The sequence below is a fragment of the Halichoeres trimaculatus genome, unplaced genomic scaffold (genome assembly GCF_033239565.1).
Source record: "Halichoeres trimaculatus isolate MK-OKI-2021-1 unplaced genomic scaffold, fHalTri1.1 fHalTri1_scaffold_14, whole genome shotgun sequence".
Lineage (NCBI taxonomy): Eukaryota > Metazoa > Chordata > Actinopteri > Labriformes > Labridae > Halichoeres > Halichoeres trimaculatus.
The window spans coordinates 9361333-9381151 of record NW_027437192.1 but is presented as its reverse complement, the minus strand read 5'-3'; the positions used below and the strand labels follow the sequence as shown (position 1 = coordinate 9381151).

The window sequence follows — 19819 nt, the reverse complement described above, 5'->3', positions numbered from 1 at the left end:
TGAGTCCAAGTTAATCCAAGATGCACACTGTCTCAACATGTTGTTTTGCCCCCCGACCTGTTAGAGCTTAATTTATCACACAACAAATAGATCCAGATGGAGTGATGGTATGAAAAGAGGACTTCATTGTATCAGAATCATTTTTTATGGAGCTTTGTGTTTTCAAAATAGTAGAAAAAATGCTTTTAACTGCAGTAACACCTAAGGCTTTAAAATGAACCCCTAGGTGTTTCCACACAGGACGATATCCTGCCTGGAAGTTTGTCACCACATGTGTCATTTTGAGTGGACGTCCTGTTGCACAATACAGGTGTTTTTGTGACTCCTCAGGTTTATTGTCAGTTGACAGCGCTGAACACTATACTTGAATTTATTGCCAGATAATGCTACCTTGCAATAAAGACGGATGAGTAATATGGATGTGGGCAGATTAGTTTTCATCACACATAGATGATAATCACAGGGTTAAATCCAGGGCAAACATATGCTACTGAACTGTTGGTTTAAATAGAAAAATAAATATTGTGACATATTAAGTTTAAAGCTCCTGTGATGAGTTTTTTGTTGTTTATGAAACTGACTGAAACTAACATGTTTTCATGTACATGACATACACAAGCAAACAAAACCATCAGCAAGAGGCTGGATTGATGCATACTTATTTTAAATACCTGTTTCTGCCACCACAGGGTAGATGGAACAAGGTTGGTAAAACATGGTAGTAATCTGTTGTTAACATTTCAGTACAAAAATGAGCGATATGACTTAGTGTTACAGTTGCAGTCTTTAAGAGGAAAAAGACAACTTATTTTTTTATTTTTTTATTTTTTTTTTATTTTTCACTTTTCTTTTAGCATGGTGCTGATGAAGTGGGAATAGTAAGTCAGGGAGGACATGCAGCAGAAGGTAGTAATAGTAGTTGGGTGTTAAATAAGCGCGCCATATTTTGGGTTTTGCAATAATAGATGGAAAAATAAATAACATGTCTTACTGGAAAAGTTGTGGTTTTATTTTTTTACTTGACATTTTACAGTCTTAATTTAAACACATAAGGAAAATAAGTGGTTAAATCAGTGATGTTTTTATTGTTGAACTGTTTTAGCATCTATTTTTCGTAATCAGAATTGTTGTCCTGAAAGGAGTTAAGTTGGAAAAGTATCTTTTCTTCTTTTCTGTTACAGTGAATACTAATGATACACTTTTATTACCTCCGCCAAAGAGAGTCTTGTCTGTCTGACTGTTTGTTTTTTTGTTTGTCTGTGAACAACATAACTCAAAAATTAACAAATGGAACTTGATGAAATTTTCAGGAAATGTTTCAAATCGAACAAGAAAGAAGTGATTAAATTTTGGAGTGGATGCGGATCACCGTCTGGATCCTGGAATTTTTTAAGGATTCTTTATTATTGTGACATAGGGCCGTTTTCACAATATACAACTCAATGATAAATGGTCGGATTGCTTTGTTAAACAAGACAAGACAAGGTCACCATAATTTCAGACAGATGTAAAAGTACGATCCAGATCCTGCCAATATTCTTGACACTAAGGTCCAGAATGTAAAAAAATGTACTGGGTCGTCATAATTTCAACATTGTCAGGTAACAAATTATCGTAAAAACCTGCAACTAACACCAAAGTGTAGCAGACAGTCTGCTGAAAGGGAGTATAACATTAAAGTAGGACTAAAGTCTTGTGTGGCAATCTCTCTGAGTGCTTTTCTGGTTACTGTTGTGTTTTTGCGTTTTATATCTAAATCTACTTTCAGGTGCAGATTTATTCAAAGTCACAAACAACATCAGTTTTACTATTGTACATGCAAAACATTAATCTTCAAACGATTTTCTTCAGTCTATGGGAAGTGATAAGAGACATCAATGCTCTTACCACATTATTTATCCGACAGTTAATGCACGTGGGCGTACGTGGCATGCACGTATGCCATCATTTGACGTGGTGACGCATCGTTTCCTGTGTTCAGAACGGGCGCAGCAGGCGGTTTGTACGAACGTGTGTGTACGTGATGCAGAATGCTTTCACTTTCACTGCCCGACCGCCCGTCGTCCATTGAGACAGTGACTGTGCATTGGGAGCAATAACAAAAGAGTTAACAAAACACACGAAGCAGCGAGTTAAAGCCGACTACAGCGAGAAAGACAAACTCAGGAAGTCTTTAATTAACTCCGACATGGCGTTTCAGTATCCGGCTGCACGAAGAGATGAGACTAAGGTCAGTGTGATTAAAGTCTGAGAGCTCTCTCTGGCTTTCTCTTTCATCCTGTCATATCATAGTGACAAAATCTATATCGAGTTCACAAGCAGAAAAAACGAGAGAGGGACGTGTCATCTGAGTGGAGGGTTGGAGCAAACGTGGAGTGAACGAGGAAACAAAAACAAAACTTCGAGGACGAATATGAGTTACACGAAATGACGTCCTCACGGTGCAGGGTGATTATGACCACCATAGCGCAGATTTCTCAGATTCATTTGCGTGCCTTTCGCTGTAGTCACTTTGCGTTTCCGTTTTTGACCACTGCTGCTTTTCAAACTGAAGCTGGGACTTTACTGTAACTGGGTCATGGTTTCCTTACTTCCTGAGCAGTCAACCTCCAAACACCTAAACATAATATGACAAAGCACATGATTTAAAAATGTGATCTCCTCGTGTGTCTGAACTCATTCCTCTAAAAAGGTCACGTTTTTTGAGTATGCATTTATTTGTATTCATTTATTTTTGCTTCATACTTTTTGATACATTTTACAACACCTTTCATAACATTTAGGGATTAGCATTCTTAGTGACCCTGGCATGTTTTATTGTAACAATTCAACTGTCCATAAACTTTAGACTGTATAATTTATGGATGTAGTCTCCGTGACAACTGGTGGGTCTCTGCGTTGAGTATTTATTTGCAAAGGATGACCGACACAGGATTTTGCTCCCACTCTCAGTCAGCATTAATTATCTGCATAACACAGAAAGAGTCTCTTTTAACTTCAACAAAAACAAATGCAGTCCGCCTCCGCTCCACTCCCCAAGGACGACACAGAAAAAGGGTGTGGGGAGACTGACAGCTGCCAGCAATAAAACAACATGCGTCACAACAGAAATCATACCTGCATAACAAAGAAAGCATCTACTTTAACTTCCAATAGAAACAAATGCAGCCCATCTCCTCTCCTGCAATGACAAATGTACATCTTAGCTAGCCTACACTAGCTTGCACAGTAGCCAACACTAAGCACATGGAAATCAAAAGCTATTAAAAATAACATTTAGGACACAACAAAGCAACTAGATAAAAATAAAATGTAGACAATAAAAAACATTAAACACATCATAGACAAAAAGGGACACATAAAATAAAGAAATAGGTGTTAAAAGAGACAAATTTGATTGGTGAACACCGACTACTCCCCAAGGACGGCACAGAAAAGGGGAGAAAGCAGGGGGCAAACCAAATATAAAAGACAAGACACCAACGAAGAAGAAACTGACCAGAAAAATGAGGCTACACAAAGAAAAAAAATGATTAAAAAAATAATAAGTGACATATCAACCCTGTTACAACTACACACATTTTTTCTAATACAAAGTTTTGAAGCCTGTCCTCGACATGTCCCCTAACAGAAACTAAACCTGAAACTAAACCTTGAACGCAACCTCAGCTCTTTTGTCAGTCAAGTTAACCATGTCCTTATACGGACAAAACTCATGACTAATAATAGCCCCATTAATAATGAGTTGGAAAAAAAATTGCCCCCATCCCTCATTGAGAATTTCTTTTAACCAGACTGAAATCATGTTTTTATTTTTGCTGAAAAAGCCTTTCTTGAATTGATGTGTATGTGATTTCCAGTGTTTTAACAGCCTGCCTCGAGTGGCCGCTCAGAGAACTGCAGTCTGAAGCACTTCCACATAGGTTTCATGTTTTAAGACCAGGGGCTGCCGCTTGTGCCAGACCTTAACAAGTGAAAACAGAGAATGATCGCCTGTTATTTCGTTAGTCTAATAAGCAGGCTAAATATTAAATCTGTTTAATAGAATAGAATAGAATAGAATAGAACTTTATTGTCATTGTAACAAGTACAACGAAATTGAAGTCACAGCAGCAATCAAGAAAACAAAAGTAAGACAGTGTATAGAAAGTGCAAAAAGGTCCATAAGAAAATAGTTGATGACAGCTTGTCCATCATTCTCCAGTTCAGCCAGCCTCCACCTCAACAGGGTCCAGGACTGAGCTTCTTCAGCAGTCTGTTCAGTCTCTGTCTCCTAGATCCTGTCTGCTCACAGCAGGTGAAGCTCTTCCAATGTGACGTTGGTGTCTGATGTTAGCTCCATTAGCCATATCTGTAAATAGCATGATGCTACTCCGACCTCTGGTATTCCCTCTGTTGCTGGGTTAGCACGGCTAGCTTGTCCATCTTACTGGAGCTAGATCTTACGTTCCCAATAACAATGAATGGAAGGACAGGTCCATGTCGTCACTTCTTAGCTCACACCTGAGAACCAGCACGTCATCCTCACCTCCTTCTCCTCACCTTTTGAGAAGACATCAGGCCTTACACTAGTTAGCATTGACATGCTACAGGCTGCTAACAGATGAGTTTACATGTAAACAATGTAGCCATGGTTACATGTGGGATCTCCAGACAAACACAGGAGAAAAAGTAGCAAAAATATCGCTGAAGCCACAAAAAGTTTGGTGTCCATAACCAACAAATGAGCCAAACAAAGTAATGATTCACTCCAAATACAAAGATCATGGCAAAGAAATGGACAAAGAAGAGAGAGCTGCTGCAAAATGCAGCCATAGCCAACAGGGCGGCGCCTAGCAACTGTATGAAGCTGTTGAATGTACTTTACAGTAAAAACTGAAAGCTCAGGGAAAATAAACAAGATGCTTAAAGTATATACTACAAATCAGTATGGTATTTATTAGCTCTACTAAAGTGTATTAATTTCGTAGTACAGAATTAGCCTTTAAAATCCACCATATGTCATTTCTTTGTGATTGAAGGATGTGAAATCCTGATAAGGTGATTATAACCAGCAAATGAGGACATGACCTCAGTGTCCTCAGTGCAACCCCTGCATACGTCTCTTACGTCTGAAGCGTTCCCCTTTCATGCGGTGTAGGATTTTTCAGCGTTTGCAACTGACACTCCATAAAAGAGTGAGTCTTCAGAGCAAAAGAGCTGAGGTGGTGGGAAATGCTCACAAAAATGGCCACAGGTCATGTAATGTACTGTGGAGTCATGCTGAGGAAGAGGAACTCAGGAGACATACACCCGCAAAAACATTTACCCAAAGACAGATTACGAGAAGATTCAACCACAGAATAACGGTACGTGGTGTTCATCGCTGAGCTTGTGCACTTCACTACAATAAAATTCAATAAAATTCAATAACATTCCAAACAAAACTCATAAATGTTGATATGAGGTCATTTACAGACTAAATTACCTTGTTGAGAATATAATATAATATGATTGCTCTGAATATGGGTCATTTCGAGTAACATCCCTTTTATCTGACGGTATCACTATGACTTTATCCAAAAAAGAGAAATTGCAACACTAAATGGGAGTTTACTTCCCTGCCTGGTACAAATCAGATGAGATTGGAAAGATATGATCCAGTCATTGACCCAGAAACTTTAGACTTCTTTTATAGACATATACGTGCACTTCAAGTTATTCCCAACGGTGTTTTCTCAAACTCCAAAACAGACATCATGTTGAAGCAGAGCAAACATGACGAAGCAGGCAGTTTGACGCTGCCTTGCTGTAGTTTTTGATCAAACATTGAATAAAGTTTGTTATATTCAGACAGATTAATGTCAAAGTTATGGTCTTCTAACAAAAATAGCCTCCCATGCCCTGATACACACAGAGGAGAGTTGAGGAGACCTGCTGATCCAGACTGATGTGTCTGTCCTAAAACTGGCTTTTATTTATACAGACCTATTGTGTGTGTATGTATGTATATATGCCACATTATCAATGCTAGACTTGTGGAAACTGAAGATTTTGTGTGGAATACCTGCAGTCACACACTGAAATTTGGGCACTTTGATTTTCTTTTTAATATATTTCGTGCATCTTTGAATTTTATTTCAGCATTTTTTTTATTTTCATGAATGTTATTACAACCCTAAAAACTAGAAAAGCACTCAGCGAGCGCAGACCTCAGCCAAGTATACTGTGATTGTCACGCAACACTTTAGTCCTACTTTAATGTGATACTCTCTTTTTTGAAAATGATGATGACCCAGTACATATTTCATATTCCAGATCTTAGTATCCATGGTGGGATCTGCATTATACTTTTACATCTGTCAGAAATTATCTTGTCTTCGTCTTGTATTGTTTTGCAAAGCAATCCAACCATTTATCGTAGAGTTATATACAAATATGGTGAAAACAGCCTTATCTCACAATAATAAATAATCCTTTAAAAAAGTCCTGGATCCAGACGGTGATCCGGATCACCCCCAAAATTTAGTCACTTCTTCCTTATCCCATTTTGAACATTTCCTGAAAATTTATCAAGGTCTGTTTGTTAGTTTTTGAGCTATGTTGTTCACAGACAAACACTCAAAATCAGACGGACAGACTCTCCCAAAAATATACCCTCCTTGCCGGAGGTAATAAGGCATTTCAATGACCAGTGCACTGAGTTAGCAACAGTAAGCTTTATCTTTTCCTTTTTGGATCAAGAAATGGCAGAGTCAGTGGCAGAATATGCTGATTGGCATTGACAGAAAAGTTTCGACAATTTTTTCAAGGGCACACCTCTCACACTCAGCTCTGCTGCTCATTCTACAAATGCGTGTTCCTTACATATTGTGCTCCATTTAAAAGAGAAATAAACAGGCTTTATAACGGAATACAATTTATTTAAGATTAACATTTAAAATTAACATTTAAAAACAGAGAAATTATCTGCATAACACATTTAACCCTTTTTCTGCTTTATTAATGATTTGCACCAGAAGTGCAATAAACTGTAGAAGTGTGAAGTTATAATCCAAACTACTTTAAAACCACCACTGTGTGAGCTGGAAAGATTATATGTTTGCCTTAAATCCTGTTTGCTTACATTTTAACAAAAGTAGCACACTTCCTTTTTTTCTTTTGTAAGAAAACAACCATGTTGAAACAGAACACCTGACGGTGTCCATTTTTATGCAACAAACTTGGCCACAAGCACTTTCACTTTGACTTGATTTGCTACAAAAGTAAACAAGCTGACCTGAAATTCTCACGAATATTAAGTTGTGCTTCTCAGGAAACCAAGCGCAGCTCTTTGTATAACAACCTTGAATGGTGACAGTGAAGCAAATATGACTGGTGCATCAGGCCAAATGCTAAATTCCAGAGAAATTCTACCCAGAAACACAATTCATCAAAATTTCTGCACAAGAGAGCTACTGTGAAAAACCTGAACACAATGGTCGTGCTGTTTTTCCTGTTTTAATGTGTTTGTAATTGCAACAGGTGGATGACTACCATGGAAATAAGATCTGCGATCCTTATGCATGGCTGGAGGACCCGGATTGTGCCGAGACAATGGTGTGTATTGATCACAAAAGATCTTGAAGATGAAGCTTCATCCAAAAGTTTTGTAATCTCACTCTTCGTGTTGCTTCTTGTGAATCTCAGGCTTTCGTTGAGGAGCAGAACAAGCTGACCATGCCATACCTGGAGAAGTGTGCTGTGCGGGCTCAGTTTCACGAGCGTCTCACTGAGCTCTACAACTATCCAAAATACAGCTGCCCCTTTAAAAGAGGAAAGAGGTACTTACTGAGATTTGAAGTGCTACGATTAAATGTATTGACAGTTTAGAAAAAATAGAAAATGCAAATAAGGTCAATAGTGGAATGGAGTGAGGTTGTCTCTTATTTGAGCTAGTTCAGGGTTAGCTCGCCATCTTCAGGTTAATGGGTCTATCAGAAGAATTTAATCATTCATCATCAGTCTTTACCAAAATCAGTGTCACTCAACCACATCTCTTGAGAATAACCAGCAGTTTAAGGTTCATCTCATTTTATCTTCTGAGTTTACCTTAAATGGACATATTGAATCATAACCCCCCAGAGGAGCTAGTGAACATGTCCAGGGACAGGGGCCAATAGTATTCGCTGACAGCATTGCTGCTCCTGCGACCTGGACCTGGATAAGCGTGGAAGATGGATGGATGGATAGATCACAACTTGTAAACAGTTATCAACACTCCAACAAACCAAATTTCTACCCAGAAAAATTTCTCTAGTCACCAAAACACGTAATAAAATCTTACCTTTGGTGGAATAAAATAAAGCGTAAATTAACAGCTATGACAAAGGGATTTTGTACAAGCCTCATACTGCGATTTTCACAGCTGACAAAAACACAATACAAGCACAAAATCACAGGAATAAAAGTAATGGTTAAAAAAATAATAATTAAAAAAAATCCAAAAAGTAAAATAATGAAATTTGGATTCAAGAAAGTGGATTCAAATAAATATTAAATAAACTATAAAAATAAATGCAAGGGTGATTAAATCAAGCTTTAGTACCTGTGTCACAGTAAAACAGATGAGAGCAGTAAAACAATGAAAACAAAATATTGTTTCATGCTCTTTTCATTTTTTCTCCAGGTTTTTCTTCTTTCTCAATAAAGGTCTGCAGAACCAGAGTGTGCTGTACGTACAGGACACCCTGGACAGCCCTGCCACTGTGTTCTTTGACCCAAACACACTCTCTGAAGACGGCACTGTAGCACTCAAGAGTGAGATCACATACTCTATACTCAATCCAAGACATGAGAAGAAAGAAACAGAGCTCTGACGTCCTCTGTGTGTCTTTTATTCGTCCTTGTCTTCCTCCAGTGGGCCGTCTCTCTGAGGAGTGCGAGTACTTTGCGTATGGTTTGAGCAGCAGTGGTTCAGACTGGGTGACAGTCCACTTCATGACAGTTGATGATCTCAAACCTCTGCCTGATGTTCTGGAGAGGGTGAAGTTCAGCTGCCTGGCCTGGACGCACGATGCCAAGGGGATCTTTTACAACTGCTACCCACCACAGGAGGGGAAGGCTGATGGTAGGGAAGCATCCCTTAGCACAAAGATTTAAATCTTTCAACCAACACTCATAAAGGTAATTACATGCATTGAAGATTAAACCTGTCTGTGTTTCACTGAAGGCACCGAAACTACCACCAACATGAACCAGAAGCTGTACTACCACGTCGTTGGCACCAAACAGTCAGAGGACATTCTGGTTGCAGAGTTCCCAGACAATCCAAAGTGGCAGAGTTCAGTTGAAGTAAGTGAAAAGTTACTAAAAGTTTGAGTTAGAACATTATGCAAAGTTTTGGATCGAGAAAAATCTTCCGTCACTTCTTGTATCTGTCTATCTGTGTAGTCTTTCAGCTGGTTGTTGAGGATAAGCTTGTCTCGTTATGAGCAAATTAAAACAAGAGTTACTGTAAGGATGTTAATAGACAACATCCTCCCTAGGTCACAGATGACGGCCGTTATGCTGTGATGTCCATCAGTGAAGGCTGCGAGCCCGTCAACCGCCTGTGGTACTGTGACCTCCAGCAGCTCCCTGATGGCATCAAAGGTCTGTATCTTTATGAAATGTCAGCGTCCTACTCACAAAATAAATCTTATTCTTTTGAGAAGGATATAGAAACAACAGCAAAAGGCTGATGAAAGGCAAACTTTAAATCATGTTTTCAAAGTCAGCAGTGGGTAGTGGATGCACTGCATAATGAGCTTTGCTTTGCCGTCAAAAGGATAAATGTGATGATTTGGAATGATGCCCCCTTCCCATACATGTCAGGTGTTAAATCTACACACACATACAACCACACACTGCTCTGCAGGTACATCCCCAGGTGATGTTTCCTTTTCCATTCAGGCTCACTTCTCTGAATTTTAAGTAGCAGATGTCATTCTGTATCATGTTCATTTCTTTGCACTACATCATCAGTTCATCACCTGTTGTAGAAACTGGATCTTGGGTAAGTTAATAAACCTTCACCAACTGAGGCATACAGCTGGTAAGACAGTAGGCAACCAATTCAGGCGATGGTCTAAAGTTACATAGTAAACTTATAGTTTCTCTTTGGACCTTGTTTACCTTTTTTAACCCTTGAAGCACCAAGTTAAAAATGAAACTCTCTCTGGCAGCACTACAATACAAATTGAAATAAAAGCAAGTATTGATGTCTTATGTCTAACAAAATTGTCTGCTAACATCTAATAGGAGCCACACTGACTCACAAGACAAGAAAAATGTTAAATTTATGATATTTAAAGACAAAAATGAAACCTGAATTGCTTGTAAAGACTAAAAGACAGCCAAAAGGGGTTACTTTAGTAAATTAAGCAAATTTTTCTAACCCCACTGGCAGACGTTTTTTATTCTTTACAAGCAAATCATTTTGCCTTTTAGTATCTTGGAATATGGCATTTTTCTAGACTTGTCTATAAATGGGGCTCATGTCAAGACTACAAAGACAAGTTCTTGCTAGAAATAAGACAAACACTTAAATTTCAGTTTCTGCAACTTGAAAATTTCAAATAGATAAAAACAGCACAAGTTTAGCTGCTCTTCTTTAATAGTTCATTTTCTATGCAAACATTGAGCGGGTTAGCCCTTTGGCTAGCTCACCTAGCTCTGCGCTGACTCTTCAGGGCAGAAAAAAGGGGAAGGCCAGGGTTTAATCTATTCTTTTGGTGGTCAAAAATGAGTCTGTTTGTCTACTTTTTTTTCCCTCGTTACTCAGTTGAGTGTGCACCGAAACCAAAAAGTGTGTGGTTACAATTAAAAAAACCCTCTGAACTCAGTTCACGTTTGAGAACATTCAGCTGACAAAGCAGAACCGGATAACTTTGCATGGAACATGACTGAGGTGATCACTAACCATCAAAGTAGCTCAATATTATTCAAAACGGCTCTTTAATTTGTTTACTGAGTTTTCAGTGTTGCAGTAGGAAAGTTATTGAGCCAATCTGGTGACACTTCTTCTTTTGATGGGGGAGTACCCTCTCTGATGGAGAAGACGCTCTTGTTGACTTTCTTAGAAAAAAATGTTTTCCCAGGTTGTTTAAAAGTCAGGATCCTCAACTTTTCTTAGAATAATGGAGACGTTTCTCTTGAGTAAAAACACCTTTTGTGTATGTTTTTTCCTCTCGATACTGTCTCTGTGTCCTGCTTTAAAAAGGGAAGCTTAAATATGAGTAAATTAAAGGAAAATTTCTTAGAGCTAATTAAATTATTCATCCATGCAGCAAGTTAATTTTACTCAACAAGAAAACAATATTCCTCAGTCATAACATAAAGAAAACATTTTTTTTTTGAAGACAGTACTCAAAAACAAACTTCCAGAAGCAGAATAATAAACGCAGAATATAAGCAACACATTCTAATTTCATTCTTTTAGTGTTCTCGATTTAAAAAGATAAATACCAAAAAAATACCACTTATTTAGGTAAAAAAAAAATAACAATAATAATTATAATATTGATAATGAGATGTTTTTTCTGTTTTAAAGAAATGTTGTTTGAGCCAAAAATATGAAGCTTTGTGATTTTTATTGCTGATAAAAAAGGAAATTTGGATGTGTAACTGTATGAGGAGTTTTGTTTCAGTTTATATGGTGTCTCCACATTTTTATACATTTTCGTACAAGATGAGACATTCAACTGGCTTACATGTTTTTAACGGATGCGTTTTGTAATAGTCTTGAATCAAGCAACTTGAGGATGTTACTGAAACTTAAAACAACTTTTATTTTGATGAGACTTTTGTTGAGAGACCCATACTAGCCTTTTCAAGAAGATTTTTCTTACTGGATTTTTAAATTTTCTCATTAATCAAGACAAAATAAGTTGTGTTCATGCTCAAAATAGATCTTAGAATTTAAGTCTTTTCAAATATCAAACGGTTACCTCTGCCAAGGAGGTTAAACTTTTGGGAGAGTTTGTCTGTTTGTCTGTGAACAACATAACTCAAAAAGTAACAAATGGATCTTGATGAAATTTTCAGGAAATGTTCGAAATGGGATAAGGAAGAAGTGATTTAATTTTGGAGGTGATCCTGATCACCGTCTGGATCCAGGACTTTTTTAAAGATTCTTTATCATTGTGAGATAGGGCCATTTTCACCATATTTGTATAGAACTCCACAATAAATGGTCAGATTGCTTTGCAAAACAATACAAGACAAGGTCAGGATAATTTCTGACGGATGTAAAAGTATGATCCAGATCCTGGCAATATTCTGGATACTAAGATCCAGTATACGAAAAATGTACTGGGTCATCATAGTTTTTAACACTGTCAGGTAACAAATTATCGTACAAATCTGCAAGTAACACCAAATTGTAGCAGACCGTCTGCTGAAAGGGAATATAACATTAAAGTAGGACTAAAGTGTTCTGTGACTTTCATTATATGCTTGGTGGAGGTCTGCGCACTCTTTCTTTCTAGTTTGCAGTATCTTTGACTAAGCTAGTCCTCGTAATGGCCTGAAATTCTGCACCTTCACATTTTTAGCCTTTTCTTGGTTACAACTATGAATCCCAAACTTAAGAAAAAAACATTGGCTGTTATTGACATTCTAAAATTATTAAAAAAAAAACAAAACTCTATTTTATTCTCCAGGTCTGCTGCCATGGGTCAAACTTGTGGACAACTTTGACGCCCAGTACTCTTACATCACCAATGAGGGCACCGTCTTCACCTTTCGCTCCAACCTTGATGCCCCTCGCTACCGTCTCCTCAACATTGACATCCAGAAACCAGACAAGGAGCACTGGACTACCCTCATACCACAGCATGACAAAGACGTCCTGGGTGAGTATTTATGGAAATTTTCAGTTGGTAGTACATTGGAAGGTCAAGTCTGTCCACTCATTTGGTATCGGTTCTCAGCAGGAATGAAATTCATCTTTACGTTCACTCATCTTTGGCGTGTGTAAGAGTGTGTGAAAAATTCCACTAAGCAAGGTGTACGTAAATTGCCAATAAGTGGAAGTGGCGCAGTAATCCCACAATCAGCCTGCAGACTCTGGTGACACACGTTTTCGCTGAATCTCTGTCCCGAATGTTTCGATAACACACTCACCACGGAGATAGGGAAGTTAAAGGCTGTGGTTGAAGACCTTCGTCAGAGGGAACTCTGCTGAAAAAGTGAAACTTGGTCCATAAGCATTTCATCTTATTTTTTTAAATGACTCATTAGAGTTATGGTAACCGTACCTCAAAATCACTGACTCAGAGCTGTGAATTTCCAAATTTTTGCTGTGTTGAAACAGATTGATATGTAACACAAATTATGCATGTAAAAGTGTTATGTGAACATTTCGTAAAATTGCTCAAGAGCCTAGTTTTAAGCCAAGAAGAACTGCTTCTGGTATCCTGAGATGAAGGCTGGTAAATAAACAGAAGGTGAACAATGATCGGGTGTTGTAGTGAATCAGGGTCCCTCTGCTGCTCACCTGTCAGGCTTCTAATCTGCATAACCACCTGTTCGTTATTCAATATCCTGCTTATTACCTGAGATTTTTTTTAAAGAAAAACACAAGTTGACCCAAACTATTCATATAAAGGCATTTATTTTTAATAATGATTGACTAAAAATGCTAAACCAATTCTTTTAAAGTTATATTTTTGGCTTCTACACCTTTATTTTGAAAGGATAGGACATGGGACAGAGCAGGAAACTGAGAGAGAAAGAGCTGAAATCTGCAAAAAATGAAGCACTGCTTTATAAGAATAAACATTCAATATGCAATGAGTTAAAAAAGGATTCAAAGCTTCGGATGAGAACAAAACTTGTAGGCTGGGTCAAGTGGAATCAACAAACTACAGAAGCTTTACAGAAGCTTGGTTTAAGCATCTAACATTAAGAATAAAGTCAAAACCCCAACACTAACTGCTCCTATTTATTAGCAGGACACTTTTCCTATTGGCATATGTTGATATTGTATTTTCATGAATGAATGGCAAACCCAGCCTTCAAAATAAAAGCCCAAACTAGTTTTAACAATAAGCATAAAAAGAACAGAAATCGAACCATGGATCAAAGATTTTTTTAAAAAGCTAAATGTCTTTAAAAACCCTTTGCCTCTTAAATATCTCACTCACAATAACATTTTTTCTTCTAAAAGTTTATGTAACAATGTTTGTATTATTCAACACTGAAACATTTATACAACAGGTAACCTGTGAGTGTCCTCTCCTTAATGTGACAGCTGTAACACTTTGGATTGACCTTTTTGTGACACTTAGAAATAAAACACCATTTATGGTGATGTGGTGATGTGCTGCATTGTAAGTAGAGTCACTAAGGGAGAAGAGCAGCTGAGCAGTGTGTCCTACATTGATATGAGTAACACTTAGATTGCCCCCTAGTGGCGAAGACTCAGATTTCACCATTTTGAACATTTTGTCTGAACAGAAACACTTAAATTACAAGAGCAATTCTTTGCTTTCCTGTTCAGTTAATCTTGATTAATAATTTTCTTTCACCCCAGGTTCATAAAGGGACTTTTTCTTACTAAAATTAATTAGAAAGTTTGCACAAAAGGACATTTTAATGCCAGCAGTAATGTAGAAGTGAAACCGTTTCCTTTGATAACAGTGTTATAAATTGAACTCCCTTCAGGCTTGGTCTCCTGTGTGAACCAGCACCACCTGCTGGTCAACTACCTCCATGATGTGAAGGACATCCTGCAGGTGTATGAGTTGTCCACGGGTCAGCTGGTCAGAGATTTGCCTCTGGATGTTGGGACTGTGGTTGGAGTGAGCTGCAAGAAGAAACACTCTGACTTCTTCTACAAGTTCACCTCCTTCACCACACCAGGTACTCTGTCACTTCCTGTTTTTTCCTTTTATTCTGGTGAAAGTGATGCTGTCAGAGGCCAAAAACACTTACCTTAAAGATTGCAGTTATCTGCATCTTATGGAGTAACTTTCCCTTTCTCTTTAACCTAATCAAAACGGAAAATTTGGACTGGAATAAAACATTATCAGCTGTTTTATTTTACAGTCAGGGTGGAATCTCATGTTATCTTTTACCAGTAACCTCTTCTAAGAAAGGCATAAATAATAATAGAGATTCAAAGGTGATGATTTTACAAATGCATACAAAGGATAAAGGAACTTAGAGTTTTCAGAAACAGACATGACTTTAAAAAGAATCTCATCAGTCCCTTTTAAGTCTTTATGACAAAAAATTCTCCCTACATTAGTTAAACTCATAGTAACCTCTTTTGTGTACTTCCCAGGTATCATCTACCACTGTGATTTGAGCGAATCAAACCCTGAGCCAAGTGTTTTCAGAGAAGTGGAGGTCAAAGGCATCAGGCAGGAGGACTATCTGACCAGCCAGGTAATTACCTTTCTTATCTTATCAATTTACTGCAGAGCACTTACTGTTAACAGTTTTACTTTCTCTTAACGGGTTCCTGTTTTCAATCATAAACATGTTTACATATTTACATTACCATTCAGAATCGCTACTGTGTTGAAAAACTGGTGGAAAGGGTTAAAAAAGCATAAATATTTATTTGAAAGCTGACATATTTACGTTTTATTGTCCTACTGCCCATTTAAAGGTGTTTTATCCCAGTAAAGATGGAACCGAAATCCCCATGTTCTTGGTCCACGCTAAAGACCTGAAGAAAGATGGGAGTAATCCTGTGTTCCTGTACGGATACGGAGGCTTCGAAGCTTCCATACAACCTCATTATGAGTAAGTACCACAGACGTCTCTTTATGTCAGCACAAATCAATTTAAAGAACTAAAGAATTGAAAACTTTTCTTGGAAAAAAACCCAAAAAGATTGGTAAGCAAACATTTCTAGACAAGATCAACTTCAACAGGAACCTAAAAAAGGGGTCCATATCCTCTGTTTTACTACATCTAATTTTCTTTACTTAGTAGTTATTAAAGTTTACACCATATCATCCCTAGATTGAGGATGCTAACTGAAGCTAAAGATTTTTTACAAGTCTCTGCTGCCATCTTGTGGCGAGTAGGACACAAGGTAAAAAAGGTGGTACTCTGAATGATTTAGGAGTCGCGCAGATCTTTGCAAAAACTGAAATCTGATTGAGTGTTTTTGATTAGTTTAAGTAAAAAATTGCCTTATCAGACTCAACGTGATTCAGAGTCACTGACGAGGCTAGAAAAATGTTTGGTAAGAGATACTTAAAACAAAATGACACCTGAATTGGTTGTAAATAGTTTGAAAAAATGCCAGTGGGAGAGGAAAAATGTATATTTGTTTAGCTTTTTGAATTAAGATAATTCTAAATTTCAAGGATTCATGGATTTTTAACAAACGCATTAAGGGGAAGTGGCAAAAGAAAGAGTTTTTGAAGAGGATGAAGACAATAATATCACACCTGGGGAAAAAAAGAAAGTTTAAAAGCACTGGGTGAAGTAGTCACAAGAGAACCCCCAAAAGCCTCAACTGCAAAATTTTGGGGGGGTCCTTCGAGAAGTATTTCTAACACAACCTTTTTCACAGACTTGATTGGCTGGATTGTAATAGACCAGCTGTGCTTTAAATGGAAATATATATTTTGCCAATGGGTAGTGTGGTACAATGAGATAAGAAAAAAAACAAACAAAAAATATGAAGTTGAACAGAAGAGATTGTTAACAAATGCATAGATAAAAAGCATAAAGATTAACAAAATTAAATACAGAATAACATCATGTTCCTTCAGAAGAAGAAAAACTTTCCTGATGTTTATGTAGCTGGTAACATTGTGATTAAAAATGTCAAGTTATCTTCTGTTATCAAGAGAGAATTGAGGGACAGGTGAGGTTTGATTTTGGAAGTCTGTATTGATGGCACAGATGTATATTGCGCCACCTAGTGACTGATTTTTATAAAGAAACATCACCAAGAACATTAATAACTGTTACTTTTACAGTTCACAAAACATGTCAGAAAGAGCCACTAACTTTTGGTGATTTGGGTAGAATCAAATGCAGCTGTTCTCAGGTTTTAGGGTCAAACGCAAAAGTATTGTTGCGTTTCGGCCTCACGTTGACACAGTAACAGCGTTTTAGTCAACCTAAAATGCAAACTTTGAAAATGGCCTCCAGAGTAGGCTTTTTCTGAAACGCTGCCGACACCGTCGCCTTGTAAACAGTAAGCTGGCATTTTTGGTGGAAACGCTGTTACGATCGTCGTGGGATACCATGTTGTGCTTGTGCTGCTGAATCTGCCGACTGCCTTTAACAAAATGTGCATCTGTTGCTCCAATTCTGCACTCAGTATTCACCAATACACCAGATGATTGGCTCAACTCTATTTCGGTGGAGATCTCCCAAAAGCGGCTTCTGGACAGGACAGTTTTAGCACCAACTACAGGCTTGGCATGCTTACTACAGCCTGTTCAGTCCCTTGGTGTTCGTGTAAACACAGATTTTTTTCACTGCGTCTTAGCATTTTCGGATAAAACGTTGTCGCGTAGACGGGGCCTTAGAAAAAGTTTGCATATCCCTGCTCCACTGAATAGATGTAATTATAGTTCAGTTATAAGATCTTTGAGATTAAATAAGTTGTTTGTCATTGTGTTTAGTGTCGCAAACTTGCTGTATGTGAGACACCTGGGAGGCATCCTGGCAGTGGCAAACATCCGAGGAGGCGGAGAGTACGGCCTCACCTGGCACAAAGGTACACACACTGAGGAAACATCAAACACACTGTAAGTTAGACAAACCCTCTTGAAAACTTTTGTTTCATGTGTTGGTAGGCGGATCTCTGGGAAACAAGCAGAACTGCTTTGATGACTTCCAGTGTGCAGCCGAGTATCTGATCCAGGAGAACTACACCACAGCCAGCCGCATTGCCATCAACGGGGCTTCTAATGGAGGGCTGCTAGTGGGTGAGTACAGGAGCAACCGAGCCGTCACTGCTCTGCTTATGCATCTTTTTCTTACGTCTCAGTCATGATTACCAACTCCAGATTCATCCAGCAGCAGTCAGCTGCCTCAGCTCCAATTAATTAAGCTATGAAACAGCACATTAAACAGCACTCAGTCACATCATTTTCCAGAAGCTGGCTGCCATATGGCGCTGCACAAACTCAGCTCCTGATGTGTGTTCATTTCTAACATACTTTTCACAGCTGCATGTGTGAACCAGCGTCCCGACCTGTTCGGCTGTGCTGTGGCAGAGGTAGGAGTGATGGATATGCTGAAGTTCCACAAGTTTACTATCGGCCACGCCTGGACCACCGACTATGGCTGCTCTGATGACCCTGAGCAGTTCAAGTGGCTCATTAAGTATGGAAAACACAAAAACAAGCAAACAGTCAATCTTACTTTAGTTTGAGATTATGTTTAATTTCTTTTTTTCACATTCTTAAGTCTCGTTTAACTTGTTTCGAAATCTTCCCTTCTTCCTCTCTAGGTATTCTCCTCTTCACAACCTGCCTCCTCCTCCATACTCCGGCCCCCCTTACCCCGCCGTCCTGCTCCTGACAGCAGACCATGATGACCGCGTGGTTCCCCTTCACACTCTGAAGTACTGCGCCGCCCTGCAGTACGGCGTGGGCAGCAGTCCTGTGCAGCATCAGCCTCTGATGGTCCGAGTGGACACCCGCAGCGGACACGGAGCAGGGAAACCCACCACCAAGGCCATCCTGGAGAACTCGCACATCTTCTCCTTCATTGCTGAGACACTCAGGCTCAGCTGGAAGGACTGAGGAGAAAACCAACGAACAGGGAGGTCCAAGAGTTTGAAGATTTTTTTAAGGGGGTTTGGAAACAAAGATCTAAGACATTAGGCCGGTGAAGGATTGCAAAGAATAAACAGCGACCAATACATTAAAACTACATTAACTACAATAACCTTTAAACACAACAAAAAAGATCATGAACCTAATTTGAATCTGTACTTTACATCTGGGATGATGTTTTACATTTTGTCTAAAAGTTTCTTAAAATAAAATCTATCTGCACTTTGCTTCCTTTTTTTCCTTTCTCTCCCCATAATGAAATTTCTTCAAAACCTAAAACTATTAATAAATTCATGTTTCATGAATTATTCTTAAAAATTACACAAAATTAGTGGGAAGATTTAATATAAAAACATGCTAACAGAAAATATTTAATTTTTTTTCCACTAGGTTTCTTGTTTTTTTTTGACTAAGCCAGGATAACGAAAGTATCAGTGCTGGCAGATTAATATGGGAAACAGCAACATCATGTGCTCACAGTTTATCTAACTCTCTAGCATTTTGCTAAATTCACTATGTTAGACCCTTCAACTGTTTGTTTTTGTCTTTGGGTCACTGGTTTCGATAGGCTGAAAAGTTAGGGGACCCCTAGTAGTAATTTTTAAGAACTACAGCAGCGCACTGGTAGTGTATAGTGCAAACAAAATTACAATAAGAATATAAAAAGATGGAATGAATATAACTAGAAAAATAAGTATAGTGTAAAAGTAAGTAATATGCAAGTTCACGAGCACAGACTGATAACAGTGGTAAGAACTATTTAACAGGTGGTGAGGTGTTGCATGTTAGGGTTAGGGTTTTACTGCGCCAGTGACAAGAAAAAAGTTGTTGCATATTTGGAAGACATGTGTTCAGTATTAACAGCAGTGAAAGTGTTACTGGTGATGAGAAAGTCTGAACACAGCTGGAAGAAAAGACCTGCAGCATAGTGACACAACATTGATGAAGAATCCTGTAACAGTACAAGCTTTCAGTGAACTTAGAGTCTCCTGCAAGGGACAAATAACCAGCATTTATGGTAATAGGTAAACTTGGTTAGTGCATTTTGGAAAACC

The 19819-nt window shown here is 38.3% G+C and overlaps 1 protein-coding gene across 1 annotated transcript; it reads left to right on the top strand.

Annotated features, from left to right (window-relative positions):
• Nucleotides 1-1935: 1935 nt before the first annotated feature.
• On the top strand, nucleotides 1936-18983 carry LOC141802946 (prolyl endopeptidase). Its single transcript, XM_074686772.1, has 15 exons — nucleotides 1936-2230; nucleotides 7504-7578; nucleotides 7669-7802; nucleotides 8648-8778; nucleotides 8879-9088; nucleotides 9191-9312; nucleotides 9507-9612; nucleotides 12663-12854; nucleotides 14668-14865; nucleotides 15290-15393; nucleotides 15620-15756; nucleotides 17604-17698; nucleotides 17778-17909; nucleotides 18153-18309; nucleotides 18437-18983. Exons 1-15 carry the CDS (start codon nucleotides 2189-2191, stop codon nucleotides 18729-18731), a joined length of 2130 nt encoding a protein of 709 aa, XP_074542873.1. The 5' UTR covers nucleotides 1936-2188; the 3' UTR covers nucleotides 18732-18983.
• Nucleotides 18984-19819: the final 836 nt, after the last annotated feature.